The 27143-nt window shown below is 42.7% G+C and overlaps 1 protein-coding gene across 2 annotated transcripts in view; it reads right to left on the reverse strand.

The window, feature by feature from the left end:
* The window catches only part of LOC141735628 (junction-mediating and -regulatory protein-like), a 127587-nt gene that overhangs the window by 28695 nt on the left and 71749 nt on the right, over positions 1-27143 (reverse strand). For both annotated transcript variants that reach the window (XM_074568677.1, XM_074568676.1), the window contains exons 5-6: positions 16267-16432; positions 12611-12798 (exon numbers count right to left, since the gene is read on the reverse strand). In XM_074568677.1, the coding sequence (XP_074424778.1) occupies positions 12611-12798; positions 16267-16432 (354 nt within the window). The remainder of the gene's footprint in view (positions 1-12610; positions 12799-16266; positions 16433-27143) is intronic.

Genomic DNA, 27143 nt, shown 5'->3' on the forward strand with positions numbered 1-27143 from the left:
GTGGTTTGGGATGCAGATCTAGAATATGATAAACTGGATAATGACTTTACCTGAATATCTCGGGCATCACATAATGGATTCTATTAATGATTACAATTTTGATTTTACCTTGGAAAAGTTTACTTTGCCCTTTAAGGCTTATGCGAAATTGACACTATCAGAGCTAGGGGATGGAAACCTTTTGAGTTTCGGAAATTAATGTTACTTTTCTAAAATCATGATTTTATTGTGGATTCTCCTGAATATGTTGCAGGGGTGGTATTAAAAAATCAGTGCAGGAGTAGATATTATATGACATACGCTGCTGCTACTCAAATCCCACAAGCCACTCCACAGCCGGCACTGGCACAAGCTATTCCAGCCTCCACAACGAGCACCGTCACTACTCCAGCTGCTTCGACAATGAGTACCACTGCTACTCAAACTCCATCAGAACTGGTACAAGTTGCCCCGGTGACCAGGAAGCAGAAAAGGAGGTCAGCTCGTTCCCCTGCTCCTTATGACAAAGACCAGCTCAAGCAAGACAGCATGGGAAAGAGTTCTTCTGATGAAGATCAAAGAGAGTGTCCTTCTAAAGCAGACAAAGGAAAGGGTCCTTCTAAAGCAGATCAGGGAGAGGGTCCTTCTTGGGCAGCGTCAACACAGGAGGAGGAATCAGACACAGTATAATCGTTAAATCCTTCTCTATGAAGGATTTGCAAAATATGAGGAAGGACTTCAGTCATCATGAAGGTGAGCCACTTATCACCTGGTTGCTCTGATGCTGGGATAATGAGGCCAATACCATAGACTTAGACAGTAGAGAAGCTAGGCAGTGGGGAAACCTGTCCAGAGATGGAGGTATTGATAAAGCGATTGGGAAAAAGACAAACACTCTCAGTCTCTGGAAGGGACTGCAATCAATCAGCCATAAAGGGCAGGTATCCCTTTAAGGATGATATTGAATGCACAAGAAGGACATGGACCTGTTGGAGCGGGTCCAGAGGAGGGCCACAAAGATGATCAGAGGGCTGGAGCACCTATGCTATGAGGACAGGCTGAGAGAGTTGGGGTTGTTCAGCCTGGAGAAGAGAAGGCTCCAGGGAGACCTTATAGCAGCCCTCCAGTACCTAAAGGGGGCCTATAAGAAAGCTGGGGAGGGACTGTTTGCAAGGGCATGTAGCAATAGGATGAGGGGCAATGGTTTTAACCTAGAGCAGGGTAGGTTTAAATTAGACATTAGGAAGAAGTTCTTTACAATGATGAGGGTGGTGAGACACTGGAACAGGTTGCCCAGAGAGGTGGTGGAGGCCCCATCCCTGGAGACATTCAAGGCCAGGCTTGATGAGGCTCTGAGCAATCTGATCTAGTTGAAGATGTCCCTGCTTACTGCAGGGGGGTTGGACTAGATGACCTTTAAAGGTCCCTTCTAACCCAAAACATTCTATGATTCTATGAATGCCGACCAAGCAAATGTACCACCATGGAGAAAGGTATTAAGTACCTGAGAGAACTGGCTGTGCGAGAGGTGATTTTTGGTGACTGGCTAGTGAATGTAGATCCTGATGAAATTCCATGCAAACGACCTATGTTGAGGAAGTTTGTGCACAGTGCATTGTCAATGTATTACCATACTTTGTCAACAATGGTCTGGGGAGGATCTGATGCTGATGCACCAACTGTAAATGAGGTGGCTAACAGGGTCCGACAGTATGAAGACAATGTCTCTTGTCCCCACACTGTGGTAGCCGTGGAAAAGCTGGCTGAGAAAACCGAGAAAACAACCAAGAAAATGGTCGAGCAAAATGAGAAGATGATTGAGAAAACGACCAAGAAAATGGCTGAGTAAAATGAGAAAATGATTGAGAAAATGTACAAGAAAAATGAGAAACTATCTGATAAACTGTTTGATAAACTGTCTGATAAACTGTCTGATATGGAGGAAAGATCCCACTCTTCCCCTGCATGGACCCACATCACAGCTGTTAGGAGAAGATGCCCTTCTATGAGACCGGCTCAAAAGAAACAGAACATGCTACGCTCCTGTGGTTTTGCCTCTGTGACTATGGAAAGGATATGAGGAAGTGGGATGGACAACCTATCTCAGCCCTACAGGCACAAGTATATGAGTTGCAAGATAAAGCAGATGGAAGAACAAATTATTCCAGGAGGATGGCTGCTCCAGTCTGCAGGGGGCGGTTCTCCAGTCCAGGTAGAAACTCATTTGCTAATTATAGACATTAGAGGTGCCCTGTCTCCAGCCAGGAGGAGGAGAGGGATAACCCAGTTCATTGGACTGTGTGGATTCGATGGCCTGGCACATTAGAGCCACAAAAATATACAGCCCTGGTGGACACTGGTGCACAGTGTACCCTATTGCCATCAAATCATAAAGGGACAAAATCTGTCGCTATTTCTGGAGTGACAGGTAGGTCTCAAGAACTGACTGTATTAGAGGCCCAAGTGAGCCTAAATGGGAATAAATGGGAGAAGCACCCCATTGTGACTGGCCCAGATGATCCATGCATCCTTGGCATAGACTACCTCAAGAGAGGGTATTTCAAAGACCAGAAAGGGTATAGGTGGGCTTTTGGTATGGCAGCTGGAGAGACTGAGGACACTACACAGCTGTCTACCTTACCTGGCCTTTCAGATGACCCTTCTGTGGTGGGACTGCTGAAGGTTAAAGAACAGCAGGTGCCAATTGCTACTGCCACAGTGCATCAATGACAGTATCGCACCAACTGAGACTCCCTGATTCCCATCCAGAACCTGATTCGTCAGCTGGAGACCCAAGGACTGATCAGCAAGGCTCCCTCACCCTTTAACAGCCCTAGATGGCCAGTGAGAAAGTCTGATGGAGAGTGGCGACTAACAGTAGACTATCGTGGCCTGAATGAAGTCACACCACCACTGAGTGCTGCTGTGCCAGACATGCTAGAACTCCAATGTGAACTGGAGTCCAAGGCAGCCCAGTGGTATGCCACAACTGACATTGCTCATGCCTTTTTCTCTATTCCTTTAGCAGCAGAGTGCAGGCCACAGCTTGCTTTCACCTGGAGAGGCATCCAGTACACCTGGAATCGACTGCCCCAGGGGTGGAAACACAGGCCTACTCTTTGCCATGGGCTGATCCAGACTGCACTGCAGAAGGGTGGAGCTCCAGAACACCTGCAGTACATTGATGACATCATTGTGTGGGGTAATACAGCAGAAGAAGTTTTCAAGAAAGGTAAGAAAATAATCAAGATTCTTCTGAAAGCAGGTTTTGCTGTAAAAAGAGGTAAGGTCAAGGGACCTGCACGAGAGATCTAGTTTTTGGGAATTAGGTGGCAAAATGTATGTGATGATTAACAAAATAACAGCTATGTCCCCACCTACTAACAAAAAGGAAACACAACCCTTCTTAGGCACTGTGGGTTTCTGGAGAATGCATGTTCCAGGTGATAGTCAGATTGTGAAACCTCTCTATGAAGGGACTCAAAAGAAAAATGAGTTTATGTGGGGTCCTGAGCAATGACAAGCTTTTGATTTTGAGCAAATGAAACAAGAGATTGTGCATGCAGTAGCCCTTGGACCAGTCCAAACAGGATGGGACATTAAAAATGTGCTCTACACCTCAGCCGGAGACAACGGCCCTACCCGGAGCCTCTGGCAGAAAGCACCAGGGGAGACTTGAGGTCGACCCCTAGGATTCTGGATACAAAGGATACAAAGGCTCCAAGGCCAATTATACCCCAACTGGGAAAGAAATCTTGGCAGCATATGAAGGAGTCAGAGCTGCTTCAGAGGTAATTGGTATGGAAGCACAGCTCCTCCTGGAGCACCGATTACCAGTTGTCCTAGTTCCAGCAGGGACAGGGTTAATTTTCCCAAGTAATCATGTTTTGTATATTCCTCTATCAGTATAATTGTTGTTGTTTTCCTGTTCCCTTTGATGCTGTGTTAAACTGCTTTTGTCTCAACCCACGAGTTTAAGCTGCGTGGTTCTTTGTTGCCATCTGAGGGTAAACCATGACAGTCCTTTTTGGCGCCCAATGTGGGGCTCAAAGAGTTGAGATAACGACAGATCTGACCAGAGCTTGTTAAAATTAATTTGTTGTATGCATTTATTATATTAGTTAAATAGTCACTGGTCACGATGTTGCTTTGTTTGTTCTCATGGCTGCGTTATGTTAATTCTTACATGCTTTATATACTCCCTGCAATGCTGTTTATCACCTCTGGGAGAGGGATCAGAATTACCATTTTGCTGTCCTGTGCGATGTCAGTTTATGATATGATAACATTGCTGTTCAGACAGTTATGTTGGTGTGTTTATGTGGTGTTGCTGTCCTGCCTGTACCTAGGGCGTCGTCTCTCGGAATTTATTAACAATTACACCCAGTCTATGGGGGAAACAGTGGGGGACACTTTCCCCAGCTCTTTTGCCTCCCTTTTCTCCTTGGGGTCAGGTATGACAGCTTTTGAGAATTTTGAATATCCTTGGGATGCTCAAACCAGCCTGGTCCTAGTGTTATGTCTGCAGAATGTGTTCCAGGTCTTGTTTAGGGTTAAGCGACTATTTAAGACTACCACCCGGAGATCTGCTCCGAGGCTGGATAGTCAGGGGTGGCAGGGCATGTGGGAGAGCATGGGCAGGTACCTAGAGAACTACTCACCTCCAATGGTCTGGGACTTCACCCCTGAACAATTACAGGACCCTGATAGAGTAGTAGAATATTTGAAGGGAAAATGCTGTGGCTATTCTAGAGAGGCACAACTCACCGCGCTGTGCTGGGCCCTGGCCAGTATCTACCAGGCACTGCTCAGTGTTACGCAGCACCCTCAGGGGGAAGAGATGGAAACCAGACCTACAGGCACTGCAGCTACTCCAACCCCAGTGGCAGCCACTGCAGCTGAACCAGGAAACCAACCCGTGCCAGTATCAGTTGCCCCCATACAGAAGAAGAAGTACACAAAGAAATCAGTTCACTTAGTAAGAGATGATGATGAACCAGGGTCATCACGAGAGCAGGAGGAAGAGGCAGAACCAGAGATAATCACTTCATCGCTATCCCTGAGTGAGCTGTGGGATATGTGAAAAGATTTCAGCCGACTTTCAGGCGAGCACATTGTCACCTGGCTGCTCCGGTGCTGGGATAACGGGGCCAGTAGCCTGGAATTAGAGGGTAGGGAGGCCAGGCAGCTGGGATCCCTGTCTAGGGAAGGGAGAATTGACAAGGCAATTGGGAAGAAGACCCAAGCCCTCAGCCTCTGGAGGTGACTCCTGTCAGGTGTGAGGCAGAGGTACCCCTTCAGTGAGGATGTTGTATGTCATCCAGGCAAGTGGACCACCATGGAAAGAGGTATCCAGTACCTGAGAGAATTAGCCGTGCGGGAGATGATTTATTATGACTTGGACAATGCAGACTTACCCACAGACCCTGATGAGGTGCAATGCACAAGGCCCATGTGGCGGAAGTTTGTACGGAGCGCACCATCGTCATATGCCAACTCCCTGGCAGTAATGGAATGGAAAGGTGAAGAGGGACCAACGGTGGATGAGGTGGCTGGCCGGCTCCGGCGATATGAAGAAAGTCTCTCTTCCCCCCTTGTCTCAGCTGTGGAGAAACTGTCCCAGAAGGTCCAGCAACTTGAAGAGAATATGTCCTACTCCCCACCTGTACGGGCCAGCGTCTCAGCTATTAGAAGCAGGCATTTCCCCACTCGAGAGAGAGAGTACAGAGGGTACACACCACGAGGCACCCTGTGGTTCTACCTGCGTGACCACGGAGAGGACATGAGGAAGTGGGATGGACAACCTACTTCGACCCTGCGGACATGGGTACAGGAGTTGCAAGGAAGGACAACCACAAAAGGGGATCCCTCCAGGAAAAGTGCTGCCCCAGTTTCCAGCGGGCAGTTGCCCAGACAGAGCAGAAGGCCTGATCTTGCTTCTGATCCTCTTGAAGGAACTTCCAAGTCATTTCTGCAAGAAGTGAGTAACGGATACTCTGACCAGGAAGGGGCCCTGCCTCCGGCCAGGTGGAGGAAAGGGACAACCGGGTTTATTGGACGGTGTGGATTCGATGGCCTGGCACATCAGACCCACAGGAGTATAAGGCTCTAGTGGACACGGGTGCACAGTGCACTCTAATACCATCAAGCTATAGAGGGGCAGAACCCATTTGTATTTCTGGGGTGACAGGGGGGTCCCAAGAGTTGACTGTACTGGAGGCAGAAGTGAGCCTAACTGGGAATGAGTGGCAAAAGCATCCCATTGTGACTGGCCCAGAGGCTCCATGCATCCTTGGTATAGATTACCTCAGGAGAGGGTATTTTAAGGACCCAAAAGGGTACCGTTGGGCCTTTGGCATAGCTGTCTTGGAGACGGAGGAAGTTAAACAGTTGTCTACCTTGCCTGGTCTCTCGGAGGACTCTTCTGTTGTGGGGCTGTTGAGGGATTGCTTTTGCCCAAGGACCTGGGTGCACTTGATGGGTGATACAGAAGGATGGGGAAGTCCGATGTGTACCTCATGAGGATCTGATTTTGGGTGAGAATAGCCAATGAATCAAATTATATGATGCTAATTGCTAAATAACCCTGCCACTATATGCCATCATTACTATAATTACTATCAGTTGTACTACAGTAAGAATCACCCAAACTAGTACCCATGAGTCAGGTCACTGAGGAACATCGAAACAATCAACAAGTGGATCAGGCTGCTAAGATTTTCCAGACAGATTTGGACTGGGAACATAAAGGTGAACTATTTTTAGCTCAGTGGGCCCATGACACTTCAGGTCATCAAGGAAGGGTTTGCGCAGGTTATCCATGATTGTGAAACATGTGCCGAAATCAAGCAAGCTAAACAGTTAAAACCTTTGTGGTATGGGGGATGATGGTTTAAATATAAGTATGGGGAGGCTTGGCAAATTGACTATATCACACTCCCTCAAACCCCCCAGGGTAAGCTCTATGTGCTTACTATGGTGGAAGGAAGCACTGGCTGGTTGGAAACCTATGCCATACCCTGTGCCACTGCCCGGAATACCATCCTAGGCCTTGAAAAGCAAGTCTTGTGACGACATGGTACTCCAGAAAGAATTGAGTCAGACAATGGGACTCATTTCAAAAACAGTCTTATAAGTAATTGGGCAAAAGCACATGGCATTGAGTGGGTATATCATATCCCCTATCATGCACCAGCTTCTGGGAAAATTGAGCGATGCAATGGATTGTTAAAAACTACCCTGAAAGCAATGGGTGGTGGATCCTTTAAAAATTGGGACAAGCATTTAGCACAAGCTACCTGGTTAGTTAACACCAGGGGATCCATCAATCGAGCTGGTCCTGCTCAATCAGACCTTTTACATATATTAGAAGGGGATAAAGTCCCTGTGTTGCATGAAAGGAATATGCTGGGGAAAACTGTTTGGGTTTTTCCTGCCTCAGGCAAAGGCAAACCCATTTGTGGGACTGTTTTTGCTCAAGGACCTGGATGTACTTGGTGGGTGATGCTGGACAATGGAGAAATTCAATGTGTACCTCAAGGAAATTTGACCCTGGGTGAGAATACTCAACTCTGAGCTGTATGATGTTACTTGTTATATAATATTAACAGTGTTCAATATGTGTTTTTCAGGATAACATAGTGGTGATGAAACCTGAGCTAGCTTCATCAAGTAGTCTAGCAAACTCTAGTAAAATGCTACCCATGGGCATGAACCATGATGAATTTCATACCATCTTTCCTGCCCTGAGAGTCTGCTATGATAGATGAAATCCTGCAATTATGAACTAAATGAGCTTAACAAACTTTTGTGTATAAAGATAAACCATAAATTAGTTATCTGTGTATATATATATGTATGTATATATTTGAAGATTAAAAAAAGTAATAGTGATCTGAGCACAACGCAAATGGTATGGAATAAGGGGTGGAATGTCCTGGTTTGAGGTAAAACAGAACCAATTTTCTTTTCAGTAATTTTACTTTTCAGTTAAGCCCCTTCTAACTGACTGAACTCTCTGAAATTAATGGCATATTTTTCAGACCCTGTCTGCTTCCACAGTGATAAGGCCTTCTTTATAATTGATACCTAGGAATGGTATACAGAGAGGCTCTTGCTTATACTTATTGCTATAACAACCAAGGTCAGCTAATTTCGTTATTTGCCCTGTCGGAGGGTTGGAAGCGGAAAAACGTAGAGGGATCACACCTGTGGGGAGGAGCAGACAGGACAGGTGACCCAAAACTGACCAACAGGGTATTCCATCCCATCTGCCCCATGCTCAGTATAAAAGCTGAGGGATCAAAGGGTCAACTCTCTTTTCTTCAATGGCCGGCGTCTGAGGAGGACTCTGTCTGTTCATCTGCCTTTGATCCTGATCCATGCATTCCTAAATCCAGATCCGGAATCCAGTGCCCATCCATCATTGACTCCAGTCTGGGACTTTCCCCGTGCCTGCCAGTGACATGATCATCATCCTGGAGCTTGATGCTGGTTTTGTATATATTTCATTATTTTCTTTTAAAAAATATTTTATTATCATTATTATTTTATTATTGATATTTCATTAAAGTAGTTTAAGTTTCTTTTAAACTCATAAGTCTCTTTCTCTCTCTTCCTCCTCTCCCTGAAGGGAGAGGTGGGGGAGAGCATCTATTGTTCGTTTCAGTGGCCAGTCTGGCCCAAACCATGACAATTATATTTTACTAGTTCCAGTGAGCCTTGCTTTCAGATTGAAAAGCATCTCAAATGAAATGTTAGCTTCTCATTTAGTAAGCTCAGTATGTGCAGAGAGCATATCTTTATTATAAGTGCTATATGTAGTTATGCCCTTATATAATAATAAAGCATACCAAGTAACCCTATGTCAGCTGTCACTGCAACTAATTAACACCTATTTTGGCATGGGCTATGTTTTAAACTGTGGGCTTGAAAAGTAGTAAAGGTGTCCAATTAAATGGACACAGCACATGGGGATGCCTCCCCTGTCAAAGCACACATTATGAACATACCCCAAACAGTTTCACTGACCATTTGCTTCTCCCAGTCTGCTCATTATAAGGAATACTTTTCCTGGATGTAAAATAATTTGATTTCTTCGTAACTCTATTTTTTCAAAGATATTTTTCTAGATGCCTTCTACATCTTTTTTTTTTTTTTACCTTGACTCTTTGCTATAAATTTAGCTCCCTAATAAAATGGCTGTTTGTTTCATATGATAACCTAATTAATACTACTGTGCAGCCATCAGGGGGTAGACTGGGATAACAATAGAGAGATAACGTGCATCAAAAATCCATAACTAGCTTTCAAGAAATAATAAAAATAATGAGTAAAGAGACTGCTATTAAAATCTTATTTTTGAATAACTAAGTCATCAACACAAAGGAACATCAGGAAATGATTGCTTAACAAATGCAAATAGGTTTGTATAAAAAAAAAGAGAATAAAGAGTTTATACTCATGTTAGTACAGTGAAAGAACATCAACCTCAGTAAAACCATACATTTAAAAAATGCTGTCTCAGTAACCCAGAATCACAACTGAAAGAGGTTTCAAACAAACCTTTACAAATGTTTCTAAATAAAGGTTTGGTACAATTATTTGACAACCTTATTAAAAAATAAAAGCATCAACTGTAAAAACAGGGAAAGAATTTCTGAAAAAAATAATGAATAGAGTCTATAGTCACAAAAGTTTATATTTATATTACATAAAATCTTATTCTACACACAGTAATTTATTCCCTTTCACCATGTTCTCTTCAACAGACAAGATTTTCAAATATCTCCTCCAAAAAGTAAAAAACAACAATAGAGAATTGTTTCCTATTGTTTTCTTAATCATGATTGCTGCTAGAAAGGAGGTGTTCTCTTAAGGGAACCTTCAGTTGTGAGGAGGAGGAGTAGTGGTGGTGTCAGGAACAAAATCTGAAAATCATTAAGCAGACTCTCATCTCAGTTCAGCAATAAATGTTTCATAATTGAGAGAGTGTAATTGACAGAGAGACAGACCGACCGACCTTCAGAAAGAGTTTTACCACCTAGTACATACTTTCCAAATCCAACCTAAGATAAAAACATCATTCTTTTCTCCACTTAGCATTCAGTCAGTGCTGTGCTCATTCTCACCATCTAGACTCCACTTTTGCATCCCACCTGGCTCTTTGTTCTGCATGCTTAAGATAAACTGCAAACTCTTTAGACTAAGAACCCTTTTTTCCTCACAGGTTTGTAAAGTACAACGATCCACATCAGGCACTATAAGTAGTGTTCATTAACAATGTTTTGCAATATCACAATGCTTCCATATGCTTGAATCGAAGACACAAGAGTCTTGATTTTTCAGGTAATTACTAATAAGCTGTATTGGGTTTGTGTGGCAAGGTTTGGGTAGAAGGAGGGGCTACAGGGGTGGCTTCTGTGAGAAGATGCCAGAAACTGCCCTCATGTACGACAGAGCCAATGCCAGCCAGCTCCAAGACGGACCCACCACTGGCCAAGGCTGACCCAATCAGTGACAGTGGTAGTGCCTCTGTGATAACATATTTAAGGAGGGGAAAAAACTGCTGCGCAACAGCAGCTGGGAGAGAGGAGTGAGAATATGTGACACCTGGCGTCTAGACAAGGTCAACCCGCCACATAAGCTTAGTAGGGCTCCACATTATTCAGTAGTATTAAGAGCAGCTACAGTAAATACCTCTAACATTAATATCCATCAAAACACCCATGTTCTTTTCTCCCCAACAAGTACTGCAAAATGTCACACAACTGGTTCTGCCTATTCTTTTTGCTCAAATCAAAATCTTTGATTTCCTCCTGCAAGTTTAAATACGTGTTATTCTAATCTGTGATTTCTTTAGTAGCCGAAAGCTAAGTATCTCACTGCAGCACTCAACTGCAGATAATGCTACACTGGGCAATGAAATCAGCAGAGAGCTAGAACTAGTTCTGAGAGTGCTGTGATGTCCAGCAGTGAAGTTCCACGTGGACACATTACCTCAGGTCCTGAAAGCAATATAGCCATGTTGTTCCAGCACAATGTTGAGCAGGCATGACTACGTCACTCCTGCATGCAGACCCAGATGAGCATTACTGCCATATACATCTCTGCATCATGTCTCTGTGCCAAGTAGGCATGCTGCAACTAGTGTTACAGCCTAGAACAATGAATTCCTTCAGCTTAAACAAGGTATTTTATCATAGCATAACCTGGAAACAAATAAGCCAGTTGAAGGTGATGAGTTAATTATATAGATAAGAAGGCATACTAAAAAAATCTCTGCTCCTGCTTCAGGATCACTTCTCAACTTGTTAACTTCCATAAGTTAAGTAAGGAACAGCAACTATTTTGTTGCTTTTAAACAGGTTTGTGTACTCCATAAGGTACCAGTAGTGTCTTTTCATATTCAGGAGAAAATAGCATAACTATTATAATGTAGCCTATATTAATTAGCATAACATGACAGATAGGAACTATTCCTCAAAGTACTAAAAAGCCCAGCTTCTTGATACTTTTTTCTTTTTACAAAAATCACATAAAACAAATTCAATGACTCTGAGCAAACTACTTTCCATAACTGGCTAACAAGAGACATTTCTTTTATAATAATTTATTTACAGTCCTCTCCATATTGTGTTAATCAGAGACAAGACAGTAACTGAAGAAATATAAAAAATCCAAAATATAAGATGAATCAACTACTGTTTTGCTTCAGATTTAGGTATAGAAATAGATATATTACTTATGAAGGAGAGGAAAGATCTGAATGTTTTACCCTCAACCTACTCCCTTATCAACTGACATGACTGGGAATGTACAACCACCCCAACCCCTGATCCTAATTTAGAATGAGGTCTCAAGCGAGACTTCTACATAGCCTTATAGTATATAGCATAGGATAAAAACCTATTTTTTAACAAGTATTACACTGCTCTCGCAAAACTTTGATCTATTCTACTCATTAAGCTATCTCGCTCATTAATGATGCATACTGAAGTAACCGCAAACTGGTAGGGAAGTGTAAACAAGTCATTCTGGAAAAAAGGAATGAACATATTTACCTACATTTGATACGCAATTTCAAAACATTAGCTATATTAAAACAATTTTTCACACAACATCCCAACCAAGTAACACATAAAGTGGCCCTAAATAGCACACCTAGTTCTACAAATTAAGAATATATACTGGATTTTGTGTATATTTCCTGAATATAGATAATCAATGACACGACATACGTTTAAATGGATGAGGTGAGAGAATGAAAATAGAACTCATTAGTGAGAAAACACCCTTGATTCTCTACTGCAAATACTACTCTCTGTAAAAACATGCATTCTAGCATATACTTTCCACATGAAAGTATTCTAATTACTTAACGGAAACAAGTTTATTTGTTGACTTCTAAGTGATTAAAGGTTCCTTTAAAGCTAAAAGGTAAACTGAATCTTAAATATATCAATTTAATAATACATGCTATTGTATTTGGTACTCTGTAAAACAACTTTTAGTAAATAGTAAATATAATCCACAAAAAATATGAGAGACTTAGAAGTTGTATCTGAAATTAAATCTTTTGAAGTTTTATTAAATTTGCTAATTACGCTAGAAATTTGCAGTTTAATAATACCTTCTTGTTTCTGAGGTAGGCTTTCTTGGCTGAAATACGTCCACGCCTTGCTTCCAGCTGGCGGATTTTTTGTTGTAACTTTTGCAGATCCTCTTTTTGCAAGTGTACAGATGTTGCCATATCCTCTTTTTCAAGCATGGCTTCCATACTTTCGTAAGTGTCATAATATACCACTTCATCTCTCTTCTCTGTTTTAAAAACGTCAGCAATGAAAAAGTCAAAACAATAGTTTGTATTTGTTTAACATTTTGTTTTGTTCAACAACCCCCCCACACTGAGTTGCAAGATTTAATGTAGAAAAATGCTATAGTCCTTTCAGAGGAAGAGCAAAATCAAAAGGTCAGAGGAAAAAGCATTAAAGAGCAAAGCACTGTAGGGCTTTAAAGTTTATATGAAGAACAGAAATCAATAACAATTGAAGCACAGCCTGGTATTTAGGTAAGTTCAGAGCATTAAAGAACAAATGCAACTGTAAATATACACTTGTGTCTGTAGCCTAACTTGGTCACAGTGTCCACATGTGTCTTTGGGTCTCTTAACTAATACAAGGGCCCCACAATGTGCAGCAATATCCTCTGGTCTTCACTACAAAGTTTGGGATATACAGACTCTCTCAAGTCTTTGGCATGAGATTCTTCTGCCACGACCTACTATTAATTTCATGAAAGGGGAATTAGACAACAAAACACCAAAAATCCTCTCTTAGGAGGTTTTTGACCTCCCAGTCACTGCTACTGCTCAGAGGCTGCAGTGGGAGGCTAACTTCAAGACAATCCTTCAAAGCATTACAGGCTCAAAAAGAAGGTCTTTACTAATAGGAATTACTTTCAGGAAGACTGTAACTTCCTCCTACTTCTACAAGATTATTTGGGGTGAGGGGCAGGGTTTTCTTCAGAACACTGTCCATTTTAAAAGCTGTTGTCACTTTGTGTTATTTGTGTGTAAGGTCTCTGCTGCAACCAAAATTCTGATTGTGTCATGCTAATTTCAGCTCAGCACAGGATATGGCAGGAGTGGAAAAGAAAGAACATCAATATATTAACCCTAAAATAAACAGACCTGCTTGAGTCTTTACTTTAATGCTCAGTTAAAAAAAAACCAAAACAAACAATATAAAATTTCATGCATTCGTAAAACAGGCAAGTCATTAGAACCCACTTTGAGACATCAGTGAGTAAAAACAAAACTTGTGGCTAACGACAACTATATTTTGCTACACACTTATAAAATATAAGAATTTACATGCAAATTTTTTTTTAGAACACTTTCATGCAGCGTTAAAGATTGGAATTTACAAGTGAAACCTTAATAGCTCAGCTGCAAATGAGTCAAATCTACCAGATCTAAAACATAATGCTAAATTATGTTTTACTGTTTGAAAAAAAACTTGGCTACTCTATTGCAACCTCCATCAAACATTCTAAGAGTTTTCTATGAACAGCTTTTGAGCTTTTCAAATGCCTATAAATTTGGCAAGTGCTTAAGCTTCTGACTCCACCACTTAGAATAAAACAATTAGAATGATTCCTCTTTAGATACAATCCACACCATTTGCACTTGTTTGACCCATTACCTAACCAAAGCAGGAACTATCTATCACATTCTCTGTTGATAGCAATGCATCCACCGCAAAAAACATCTTACAAGGATGTATGGATATTTTGTATGGATAGGATAAGACCCTTTAAAACTCTAACCTAACAAATACACATTTTGTGAATTACAGTGCAAGTATTTGGTTAATGACAGTAAAAAACTTCTACTGTTGTTTATGACAATCTATTATCATTTGATACTTTTCAGATCCAATGTGCTGAATTTGCAAAAGAAAATGTTTTTCTTCTAGCGTATGACCTTGCAAATTCAAACTGTCCATCAAATCGAATTATGCTCTCAAAAAATTCTCAGTTGGGGCTTCATTAGTAGTTCTGTGATGTCCCCCAAATCAGAACAGAATCCAAAACTCTCCAAAATATCTCTGCAAAGCCAATACAGTCAAAGAGTAAAGAATAGCAACAGCCTCTAGAAGTCACTAAGATGCATGTATTTCAAATCATACAGATGTACTCAATTAAAAGGCTATTACTTTACTGACTATAATTACATTTTAAAAAGGAAGCATAACATAAGATGCAACAGACCATTCTTTTCTAATTGACTCCATTACATCTCTAATTGAAGAGATGTAGCCAATTCAGTGTCACATTCTTCACAAGAGTAATTGTTCTATTCCCCCTGCCTGAGTAAAGTCTGAAGAGGTAGTTTCATCCCTTGAACAAAATACAATTTAGGAATTGTATTTTTCATTTTCTGTCCTATGGGATATAACTGATAGTCGTTAAAAAGCAGTAATTCCTTCTAACATAGACAGCTCTCTGATTAAAAAAAATTCCTTTTATATTTTATATTAAAGAATAATTTTAATTAACAAACTTAAAACAGCAAAGAACAGTGAACTATTTTGTTGTCATGGGGGAAGAAGAGGGCTGTATTTTAGCTGACTGGGGGTTTTATTTTTGGTCAGGTTGGGGGTTTCTTTTGAGATTTCCAGAGAAAACATTAGTGACAAGTCATAATGACCTATGGTGTTTTTACAGCAAGCTTAATCTCTGAGGGCCCTTAGGTTTTACTATCATTACATCAAAGAGAAAGGATTTTGATACACATTTCTTCTAAGCCTCCTGTTCAAGGGATTTCCTTTGCAGGTCTGCAGGTAAGAAAACCATACAGTGTTTTCAGTACCAAAATTAAATGTCTGATTTCCCAAGTACAAATAACTATCTATCTCTAAAGCACTAACTAGCTCCCAACAGAGGCAAAGCTATCACATTTCTTTGAAGTCATTTATAGAGTTTTCAATCCTCATCCTCCGTACATGCAGTTAATGGTTGTTGCCATCACAGGCCTGACAGGAGGAGATTCACACAACAGTGAGAAGAATCTGTGATACCTGTGTTTTCTCTTTTTACAGAGGCAACTCACAATACAACCCAGCTTCAAATCTCTCTTCTTAAGTGACTTTTCTACCCATAACAAAATTTGCTATGCAAGCCCTATGCATTAAACAATAAAACAGAGCTTGTGTGAATAAAAACATTAAGTATAAAAAGGTCCAAAGGACAGAATTGGATTCAAAATGCTGTATGATTTACCTGTACCATTTCCATAGTTTGTAAGTACACAGGATATAGTAGGTTCTCAAAACATAAGGTTTGCATCACTGCTCTAAATCAGTGACATGGTAATACAACAAGATTCAAAGTTTAGCTGAAGGGTTCTGATTTGCAGGAATACCTTTTGAAAACCAATCACTTCAAAGAAATGAATAATACCAATGCAAAATTTTTTTTAATGAGACAAGTCCAGTAATTAAAATATTTCCTCCTCCCTAAATTTAGTTTTCCAAACCTTACATAGTATTTTATATGCTTACTTCCAAACACAGACAATGAAAACCAGACCAAAACTTCTGTATGTGTATGTATAAGCTTTATGAACAGGTGAAAATTTTAATTCAACAGTACTTATGTTAGAAGATTCAGCTCTTCACGTGGTAAACAAACTGTTCTCATTTCATTCCCACAGGCTTTACTAGACTCTTAGGAAGAGAATTATCTTTTACAGATTACGTCTTAATTAAAATGCATAAAAAGCACCTGACATCAGTCTTCTGATGCTTTCAAGTTGTGCTGTCAGCAGCAGCTCTTCACATTTCAAGATCTCAAACTGCACTTCATATAACTGAAGCTGTAGATCATAATAATCAGCTTCTAACTGGTCCAAATGGGCTATGGCTTCTGCACCACCTTTCAGACTCTGCATCTACATGGAAAGAGAAAAAAAATAAACACACAACTCCAGGATAATAAGGAACGATTACAGCTAGATACAGTCTGGTACACTAAATATAACACATTAAAATTAAATAAATCAAGAGAATACAGTTTTGATCAGCCACATACTTTCAGACATCTTTAATACTTGATATTTTTTTCCGCATGGTAATAAAAAAAATCCATGGCATTGGATTACTCTTTGTGACTGTCAAAGTGACAAGTCATATAGTGAGTAATGGGAAACATCCCTACTGCTCTTTTACTCTACTACTTGATTCTCTGAAGATACATAATGAAATTAGTATTTTCTTATCTTCAATCAAAAAAAGTCTAAAAGCTGTTTTGCTAACTGCATCTAGATAGAAAACGACAGTTAAAACTGTCACTTAAGTTGACTTTGAAACTACATGCACTGATCCTCCTGTAATGACAACTTAACTGAGGAGATTCTCTACAAATATAGAAAAGTGAAGGGGACAAATCCGTGCTTTTTATCATATTTTATATATTTTACTGCATAGTTAACCTTCTTAACACAGCAGAATATCTGTCAAGTCACAGGCCTTTATATTCATAGAAATATAGAATGGTTTAGGTTGGCAGGGACCTTAAAGATCATCTAGTTCCAACCCCCTGCCACGGGCAGGGACACCTCCCACTAGACCTGGTTGCTCAAAGCCCCATCCAGGCTGGCCTTGAACACTTCCAGGGATGGGGCCTCCATTACCCCTCGTCCTATCACTACATGCCCTTGTAAAAAGTCCCTCCCCATCTTTCCTGTAGGCCCCCTTTAGGTACTGGAAGGCTGCTATAAGGTCACCCCAGAGCCTTCGCTTCTCCATGATGAACAACCCCAACTCTCTCAGCCTGTCCTCCTAGGAGAGGTGCTCCAGCCCTCTGAGCATCTTCATGGCCCTCCTCTGGACCCACTCCAGGGTCCACATCCTTCTTATGTTGGGGGCTCCAGAAGTGGATGCAGTACTCCAGGTGGGGTCTCACGAGAGCAGAGCAGGGGGGCAGAATCATAGAATCACAGAATGGTTAGAGTTGGAAGGGACCTTAAAGATCATCTAGTTCCAACTCCCCTGCCATGGGCAGGGACACCTCCCACTAGACCAGGCTGCTCAAAGCCCCATCCAACCTGTCCTTGAACACCTCCAGGGATGGGGCATCCACAGCTTCTCCAGGCAACCCGTTCCAAAACTGTTTTGTTTTTCATTGGCGTTTCTCGAACTTTCTGTTTGGCTTCACTTGCCGTTGTGTTGGCGTCCCAGACAGCAAGGAACCAGGTTGAGGGTTTGTGCTGGTGGGACTGTGGTGGAGATCGGTTTTGGGGCATTCATTTGCAGACCACAGGGTGAATGGTCGAATCTGCAAGCAGAACCTCAGCTTATGCTCCAAACTGTGCCGTGGGCAGGGCTGAGGTGGCACCAGCCTGGAGGAAAACAGCTCATGGCAAAATGTTGTGTCTGTGTGGTTCCATACAATGCAAAAATGTGTCTCAAAACAGATGGTGAGACTGTTTTGCCCAAGTGTTTTAAACCACAGGGGGTTTTGTCTCTCTTTGGATCTTGACAGGCAACCTCTGCATGTTGTTGCACTCCCATCCCTCAGTTGGAGAGATGGCTCCAGGCTGGATAATAGGCATTACCAATGATTTATTAGAAATATATCATTAGGAAAATGAGGTTACTGATGGATCATTTTCAGATAGCCTGTTGAAGCCTGTTTTTTATCTAGATTCAAGTATTACCTTTAAAACATTGGACGTATTTGAAAACCAGGGCACATCTGACTAAAGCAGGCTTTTCAAATTTATGGAGTTCTGCCTCCTGACTGGAAATGAGGACAGCTATACTTTCTGCTTAATGGTATTTAATCTCCATGTAAAACTTCAGTAGGCATATTTATGTTGAAATTGGGGGAAAGGAGGCAGTACAAAAGGCACAAATTAGGAAAAAGATGATGGTCTTGAAGATTTGAGGTTCTGCGCAAAATAGATGTGTGTGCTGTAAGGAGTGGATGGCTTGAGTGAGGCATATTGTGGAAGGTGGAAGATAATATGAATATAATCTTTGATGCAGCATCTGGGATTAGTGATTACTGGATCTGTCAGTGTTAGCAGTATTTCTGATTTGCGATCGGGGGAGGAAAGCGAGCTGCAGGTCTGTCTGTCCAGCCCCTCTCTGGACTAATATCTGAGTATGAGATAATGGTCCTGTTGTCTGTGGTTATGGACTTTGAAAGAATATAATGCATTACTGTTTCTTTCATTAAATTGTTATTTTTGTGGAAGGTGCTACCTGATGGCACCTGTTGTCCATAGGAGAAGATGCACCATACACAGTCTAGCAAGTCACACCATTGGCATAGAAGTCCCCCGTCAGCTCTGTGCCAGCTTGGTTTGGTCTAGAGCTGGAGGATCAGACAAGTGGGAGGTTGTTTTGTCCTGAAACAGTCCATGTTGTTCATAAGCTACACTCATTAGTGCTGATAAATGGCTTGTGCTGGGGTAATGAAGGTATAGAAACTATCCGAGTCCGGCTCTCAGTTGCTGCTGCTGGACAGTGCGATTCTAGGTGGTTGATGGAAATAGCTCTGCGCCCCAGAAGACAGTTGATATGTATTAATCGAGTAATAGAGTGGATCATGTTAAATCACTGAGCAGGAAGAAAGTGTTTTTTACATGTTACTTGCCATTTTGTGGCCTCTCTGTGCTCCAGCAGTGCTTGCTGTGATTCCAGGTTATTTTTCTGCTGTGGGATCACAAAGCAGTAAATGATATGATATCCCTTTTCTGTTACTGAGACAGCCACTAAACATCCTAATCTCACTTGCTGCACTGAAGAGCAGATTTACAGCTGTGTGGTGAGCATAAAACAAATGATCGGAGGACTCAAGGGCAGGGCAGACTCCTGCAGCAGACAAGCATACATGGTAGCAAAACTTGATTTTTTTTTTTTTTTTTGTGTGTTTTGAAATTGGCTGATGTGATTAATACCGCCTGATGTATGCCAAGCTGTTCAGCATAAACTCAGACATATTTCCCCTTCCCCCATCTCCCCTTCTCATCCTTCATTTGTTTCTGAATGGCTTCTTACATAAAGCAGTAACTGCAAAGAATTCACAGTAAAAAATGTCCTCCATAAATTTATTTTATTTTATTTTATTTTATTTTATTTTTTTTATGTGTTTCCTTGCACATTCTCCTGATTGCAAACTTGGGCTTCATGTAGAATAAAGATCTTGGACCTGGGAAAAGTGGCAGTGTCCACAGTCCAGTATTGCCATGGCCTCTGTACCCATCCGCATCCCTGGTTCCCTGCGGGGCGGGTGGGGAGGACACGGGGAGTTGGTCCATGGATGTGCCAGGCAGAGGTTTATGCTGAGTCCAGTGTCTGTGGTTGGTCTGTCAGTCTGTTCCCGAAGTGAAAAAAGCTGTGTCTGAACCTTGGACCGAGGATGGAGTAAACCCCCTTTTTCTCCCCAATTTAAGGACAAGCGACACTTCTCAATGAGAGCTCAGCGAGCTCCTTAAATTAAACCCAGTGCCATACATTAGGAGTTTTTCTCCAACCTCTCAAAACTTACAGAGTTTTGTGAGCATGATTTAATGGGACATAAAATGCCTCTTACTCTGATATCCCATTGATCTAAATGAGAGACAAAACTGTAAGGTATCTGTTTCTTTTTGCTATTGATTCACATTTTTTTTAAATAAATCCTACAAGCAGGTGCCAGCCTACATTTAACTGGAAAGAGCAGGATTTAGTGAGGAAAATGTAATTGTGTAACCTGCACCAATTATTTCACAGGTGTTGGCAAGTAGTGTTCTGTGCTTTACCAGTTGAGTGTTTCTTATCTAGCAAAGAGGGGATTGTGAGGGATCAGCTGGAGCTGGCTTAAATTTTATCATCAGAAGTGTTTTGAGATGTAGAAGGCCAGGTATTGCACTTTTGTATACTGCACAGTGCCTCTGATGGGCAGCGTTGCCTGGGGTCCACTGCAGAGGTGCCCTTGGCTGATGAGCACATGATAAACAGGGAGGAAAAAGTTTCCAAGACAGCCTTTATGTAATGATGAAAAACTGAAAGTGGACAAATTTCAATTTAAAATGAGGTGCTGGTCTTTAATCCTGTGGGTAACTAATCACTGACACCCACAGGAATGTATTGTGGTGGTCTCTCCATTGTATTTCATTAAAACATAAAAGTTTTCAAATATAGGGAGTGTTCCCTTGGGAAATCCAACTTACTGGACCGAGACTTGCTTATGGGCAGACCAGATACGGTGTGAGCTGAGCATTAGAAATAAATCCTGTGATTCTCCTAGATGATGTGAGGAGCTGCGAAGATTTTCCAGCCTACGTAAGAAATGGATTTGCTTTGGTGTCAATTTAGGTTGTAGAAAAGCTTGGCAAAAATCTCAGAATAACAGGTTTATTCCTAGAGCTTCTTGTCTCCTGTGTGCTGCTTAGCCTCAAGCTCCCCTGAGAACCTTCTTGAATTTATCTCATTAATTGCTAATACCCGAAGAGACCAGACCACGGTCTGAGCTGAGGACTACAGCTGCGCTAGAATCCAGTTCTGTCCCTGAGCATCCCCTTTTGGATAATTAGTGAGACTTGAATCCTGAATTTAGAAGTATTTTGGCCTGGGATCTGAATTTTGAAGGCCCTGTCTGGCAAGCACACAAATGCTTTCTTGTCTGAGGGGCAATAGCTGTGGGCAGAGGGGGATGAAGTGTCTCGTGTGGGGTTCGATAGCCTGTGCGCTGCTGGGGACTAGTCCCTGAGCCCCTCCTCGTTGCTCCTGCTGAGACCCGGGGTTGGTGCTGGCTTTTCTGTGCCATTCCTCCGAGTTGCGCTTGAAACACTGAAGGCAGCAGAAATTTCACATCCTGTGTCTTTCCGCCTTACGCATGGTTTTAGCAACATGATTTAGTGATAGTTTATGTCAGTGTTAGGTTGATGGTTGGACTCTGTGATCTGAAAGGTGCCTTCCAACCTAGGCGATTCTATGATTCTACACTGTTACAGGAAAATGCAGCCCTGCAGGGTTGGAAAGGTGTTGTGCTTTGGGGTAGGGAGGGTGGAGCTGGAGGATGGGAGACCCGTCAGCCTCGCCTGCTTGCTGTCCCCAGGAGCCAGCAGGTCCCCACCTGCTGCAGGACGGTGAATCCTCCCTAAACTGCTGTCTCAAGTGTTTCTAGGAGCAAAACAGTCAAACCTCTGTGCCTCCACATGTAAATAAGGCTGAACCACAAACTCCCGATCAATCATAGAATCATAGAATGGTTCAGGTTGGAAGGGACCTTAAAGATCATCGAGTTCCAACCCCACCGCCATGGGGCATCCACAACTTCTCTGGGCAACCTGTTCCAGTGTCCCACCACCCTTGCAGTGAAAAATTTCTTCCTAATATCTAATCTAAATCTCCCCTCTTTCAGTTTAAAACCGTTACCCCTCATTTGCTCCACTCCCTGATAAAGAGTCCCTCCCCACCTTTTCTGTAGGCCCCCTTTTAGGTACTGGAAGGCTGCTATAAGGTCTCCCTGGAGCCTTCTCTTCTCCAGGCTGAACAACCCCAACTCTCTCAGCCTGTCTTCATAGGAGAGGTGAACCATTTATGTTAAAACTTTATGTGAGATGCTATATATGTATGATAATTCAAACCAACATCATCAATTTTAGGAAAGTTTCATCATTGTTTGTTAAAAATTTAAGAGTGGTTCAATTCTTAACGTTACAAATTGCCATCTAATATGTACTAGTAATTTGCTGCATCCTTGGTAGGAAAGATATGCATGTAAAAAAAGTCTCAGGCTGATCAACACCATGAAAGACAGACATAGAACTTTAAAGTGAGAATGTAATTATAGGAAAGAAACATTTTGCAGCTGGACAAATAAATAGATTATATTATTATATTTCCTGCTATGCCACAACTTCCTGCATTAACTCAAGCAAATAATTTAATCTCTCTGGCCCTAATTCAAGTAACAGCGTTTAAGGTCTTTGTTGTCTCATTCATAGTAAGTAAGTGAAGAACTTAAGCAGGAACTTAGCTTTCTTAATAGTTCTATGGCAGAAAAGTATCATCTGTAAACCCCCACGCAGGTTAAAAAAAAAAATAAATATAACGGATTAAAACAGAAAGCCTCTGACAAGAACTATAAACACATATACTAAAAGGACAAACATCAAAATTAATAGGAATACAGTCAAACGTGGAATAAAGAACTGAGGGCCATCAAATCCAGCTTTCTACCACCATGGAATGCTTTCCGACAAACCTGCTTTCATAAACTGGGCTCTTAAAATAATTTCCATGTTGTTGTTCTTACTCTGCTTTTGTAAAAACAAAAACAAAACAAAAAGCTTCCACAAAACTCTCTGCTTGTTACTCCCGTTGGAAGTCTGTTCGAGATACTCTCTCCTAACTGTCAGAAAACTTCTTCCACATTTCCAATTGTCATGGTTGAACCCCAGCTGGCAACTAGGACCATGCAGCCATTCACTCACTCCCCACCCCCTCCCCCAAGTAGGATAGGGAGAAGAGGGAGAAAAAGGATAGGGAAGAAAAAAAAACCCAAACAACTTGAGATAAAGACAGTTTAATAGAACAGTAATGAAAGAGGAAAAAAAAAGATAATAATGGTAAAAAAATATACAAAATAAAGTGATGCAACACAAATTGCAACCTGAGGATCGGTTGCCAAGCCCATCCCAAGCAGCGATCACGGATCCCTGCCCCCTGGCCAACCCCCATTTATGTACCGAGCATGATGCCTATGGTATAGAATATTCCTTTGGCCAGCTTGTCCTGTCTATGCTCCCTCTCAGCTTCTATGGGAAGCTGAAAGAGTCCTTGACTTACTGGAAACATTACTTAGCAACAACTAAAACAATATGTCTATCAACAGTATTCTCATACTAAATCCAAAACACAGCAGCTACTGTGAAGAAAAATCACTCTATCCCAACTGAAATCAGGACACCACTGTATTCACAATCAGATAATATCATTTGTTCTTGTGACAGTATTGAACAGCAACATGCATTGCTCCTATTGACTAATATTTATTCCCTTTACTATATTTGTGGAGAACAATTTCGTATCATCTCAGCCTTCATTTTATTTGTTGAAACAACTTCAAATCCTCTTGTAAAATAGACCCCATTCCTGGCATCATTGTGGTAGCCCTCCTTGCAACTGCTCAATTAGAACTAATCTTTCTTGGGTGATCATAAACGCATGGAAGAAAGGTATAGAAGAAATCTCACAAGTCCATGTGCAGTGACACTAACATCTCTCCTTTTGCTGGAAATACCTGATTTGACAGACCGGAGAGCATCAGATGCTGTACCACCCTGTTGTATTGGTGGCTCAAACACGTTGCCTCCAAGTTATAAGACTATGGTCATTCTCATGTGCTGTCATTTACAAAGTAATTCATGGTAAAAAAAATTGTAATACTCTTCCCTAGCAATAGATATTAATAGCTATTACTAAGTTTTCTATTATCCAGTCTTTTAAATATTCTGTTATTCTTCAAATAGAATACAAAGTCATGTTTCAATCCACCTCATGTGATTCCTGACTGTTCTCTAATTTAAATACTCATTTTAATTCATCACTGTTGCTGTCTGAGAAATCTCAGAAGGGAGTAGAATTCAGAAAAAAGCTCATGTCTTTAAGTGTGAATACAGAAGCTCATCCTCAAAACCCACTGAAAATAATTTGAAATAATTTCTAAATGATTTCATGGGAAACTAGGAGAACTCTGACCACTGATAAAAGGCAGGCTCTCACTCATATCTACCAACTTGTAGAACAGAAGTATTCCTCCAACCGATTAAGTATCGGGAATCAATTATAGTGTCCTGGTTCTGGCAGGGATAGCGTTAATTCTCCCCAGGCTCTAGCAGGGACACAGGTATTCCATCCCCTGTGAGTCATGTCCAGTTGGAGTTGGCCGGGGGAGGGGGCAGGAAGTCACAGCTTGGGAGCTGGCTGGGGTGTCCCAGGTCTGGTTGGTGAGCGGTGGTACCATAATCGTGTTTGTACATTCCTCTATCCGTGGTATTGTTCATAGAATCACAGAATGATAGGGTGGGAAGGGACCTCTGGAGATCATCTAGTCCAACCCCCCTGCCAGAGCAGGGTCACCTAGAGCAGGTTGCACAGGAACAGTGTCCAGGCGGGTTTTGAATGTCTCCAGAGACGGAGACTCCACCACCTCTCTGGGCAGCCTGTTCCAGTGCTCTGCCACCCTCAAAGTAAAGAGGTTCCTCCTCATGTTTAGGTGGAACTTCCTATGCTCAAGTTTGTGCCCGTTACCTCTTGTCCTGTCACTGGGCACCACTGAAAAGAGCCTGGCCCCATCCTCCTGACACCCACCCTTTAAGTATTTATAAGCATTGATAAGATTCCCCCCTCAGCCGTCTTTTTTCCAGACTGAAGAGACCCAAGTCCCTCAGCCTTTCTTCATAAGAGAGGTGTTCCAGTCCCCTCATCATCTTGGTAGCCCTCTGCTGCGCCCTCTCCAGCAGTTCCCTGTCCTTCTTGAACCGGGGAGCCCAGAACTGGACACAGTACTCCAGGTGGGGCCTCACCAGGGCAGAGTAGAGGGGGAGGATGACCTCCCTCCACCTGCTGGCCACACTCTTCTTGATGCAGCCCAGGATGCCATTGGCCTTCTTGGCCACAAGGGCACATTGCTGGCTCCTGGTCAACCTCTTGTCCACCAGGACTCCCAGGTCTCTTTCCACAGAGCTGCTCTCCAGCAGGTCAGCCCCCAACCTGTACTGGTGCAGGGGGTTATTCCTCCCCAGGTGCAGCACCCTACACTTGCCCTTGTTGAGTTTCATAAGGTTCCTCTCTGCCCAACTCTCCAGCCTGTCCAGGTCTCTCTGTATGGTGGCACAGCCTTCTGGTGTGACAGCCACCCCTCCCAGCTTTGTGTCATCAGCAAACTTGCTGAGGGTGCCCTCTATCCCCTCATCCAGGTCATTGATGAATATATTGAAGAGGACTGGACCCAGTACTGACCCCTGTGGGACACCACTTGTCACTGACCTCCAACTAGACTCTGTGCCCCTAATCATGACCCTCTGAGCTCTCTCTTTCAACCAGTTATCTATCCACCTTACTGTCCATTCATCTAGCCCACTCTTCCTAAGCTTCCCTATGAGGATGCTGTGGGAGATAGTGTCGAAAGCCTTGCTGAAGTCAAGGTAGACCACATCCACTGCCCTCCCCTCAATCTCTCCATCCAGTCATGCCATCATAGAAGGCTAGCAGATTAGTCAGGCATGATTTCTCCTTGGTGAATCCATGTTGAGTACTCCTGATAGCTTTCTTTTCCTCCACATGCCTTGAGATGATGCCCAGAATGAGCTGTTCCATCATCTTTCCAGGGATGGAGGTGAGGCTGACCGGCCTGTAGTTTCCTGGGTCCTCCTTCTTGCCCTTTTTGAAGACTGGAGTGACGTTGGCTTTCCTCCAGTCCTCAGGCACCTCTCCTGTTCTCCAGGACCTTTCAAAGATGATGAAGAGCATCCCAGCAATGACTTCCGCCAGCTCCCTCAGCACTCTCGAGTGCATCCCATCAGGACCCATGGACTTGTGAATATCTAAGTGATCTCTCACTTGATCCTCCTCAACCCAGGGGAAGTTGTCTTCTTTCCCCGTTACTTTCCACAAGGCCTGGGACTCCTGAGGGCTGGGCCAAGCAGTAAAGACCGAAGCAAAGAAGGCATTCAGCAACTCTGCCTTCTCCGCATCCTCCATCACCATGGATCCTGTCTCATTCAACAGTGGGCCCACAACTTCTCTGGTCTTCCTTTTGCCTCCAATATACTTGTAGAAGCCCTTCCTGTTGACCTTGACATCCCTAGCCAGGTTTAATTCTAAGGAGGCCTTGGCTTTCCTTGTTTCATCCCTGCACGCTCTGGTGGCATTCTTGTAATCCTCCCAAGGGGTCAGTCCCTTCTTCCACTTGAGCTTTTTCAGAAGCTCCCTGCTCAACCACGCAGGTCTCCTGCGTCCCTTGCCCGATTTCTTGCTCTTTGGGATGGATGCACCGCTCCTGAGCTTGGAGGAAGTGGTCTTTGAATACCAACCAGCTCTCTTGAGCCCCTTTGCCTTCCAGAGCCCTAGCCCACGGGATCTCTCCAAGCAGTTTCTTGAAGAGGTCAAAGTTAGCCCTCCTAAAGTCCAAGGTTGCAATTTTACTTCTTGTTGTTTTGTGTGTAGTACCCATGATCCTGAACTCTGTCTTCTCATGATCACTACAACCTAGGGTGCCCCCAACCTTCATGTCCTCCACCAGTCCCTCTGTGTTTGTCAGTACCAGGTCTAGAAGTGCTCCTCTCCTTGTTGGCTCCTGCACCACCTGTGTCAAAAAGTTGTCATCAATGCACTGGAGGAGCCTCCTGGACTGTGTGTGCCTGGCTGTGGGGTCTTCCCAGCAGATATTGGGGTGACTGAAGTCCCCCATGAGAACCAAGGCCTGTGATTGCAAGGCTACCTTCAGCTGTCTGTAGAAAGCCTCATCATCTTCCCCATCCTGATCAGGTGGCCTGTAATAAACACCCACAACAGTGTCCCTCATATTTGCCTGCCCCTTAATCCTTACCCATAAGCTCTCGACCCTCTCTTCATCTGCCCCTAGTGAGGGCTCGATGCATTCCA

Source organism: Larus michahellis, chromosome W (genome assembly GCF_964199755.1).
Source record: "Larus michahellis chromosome W, bLarMic1.1, whole genome shotgun sequence".
Taxonomy (NCBI): Eukaryota; Metazoa; Chordata; class Aves; order Charadriiformes; family Laridae; genus Larus; species Larus michahellis.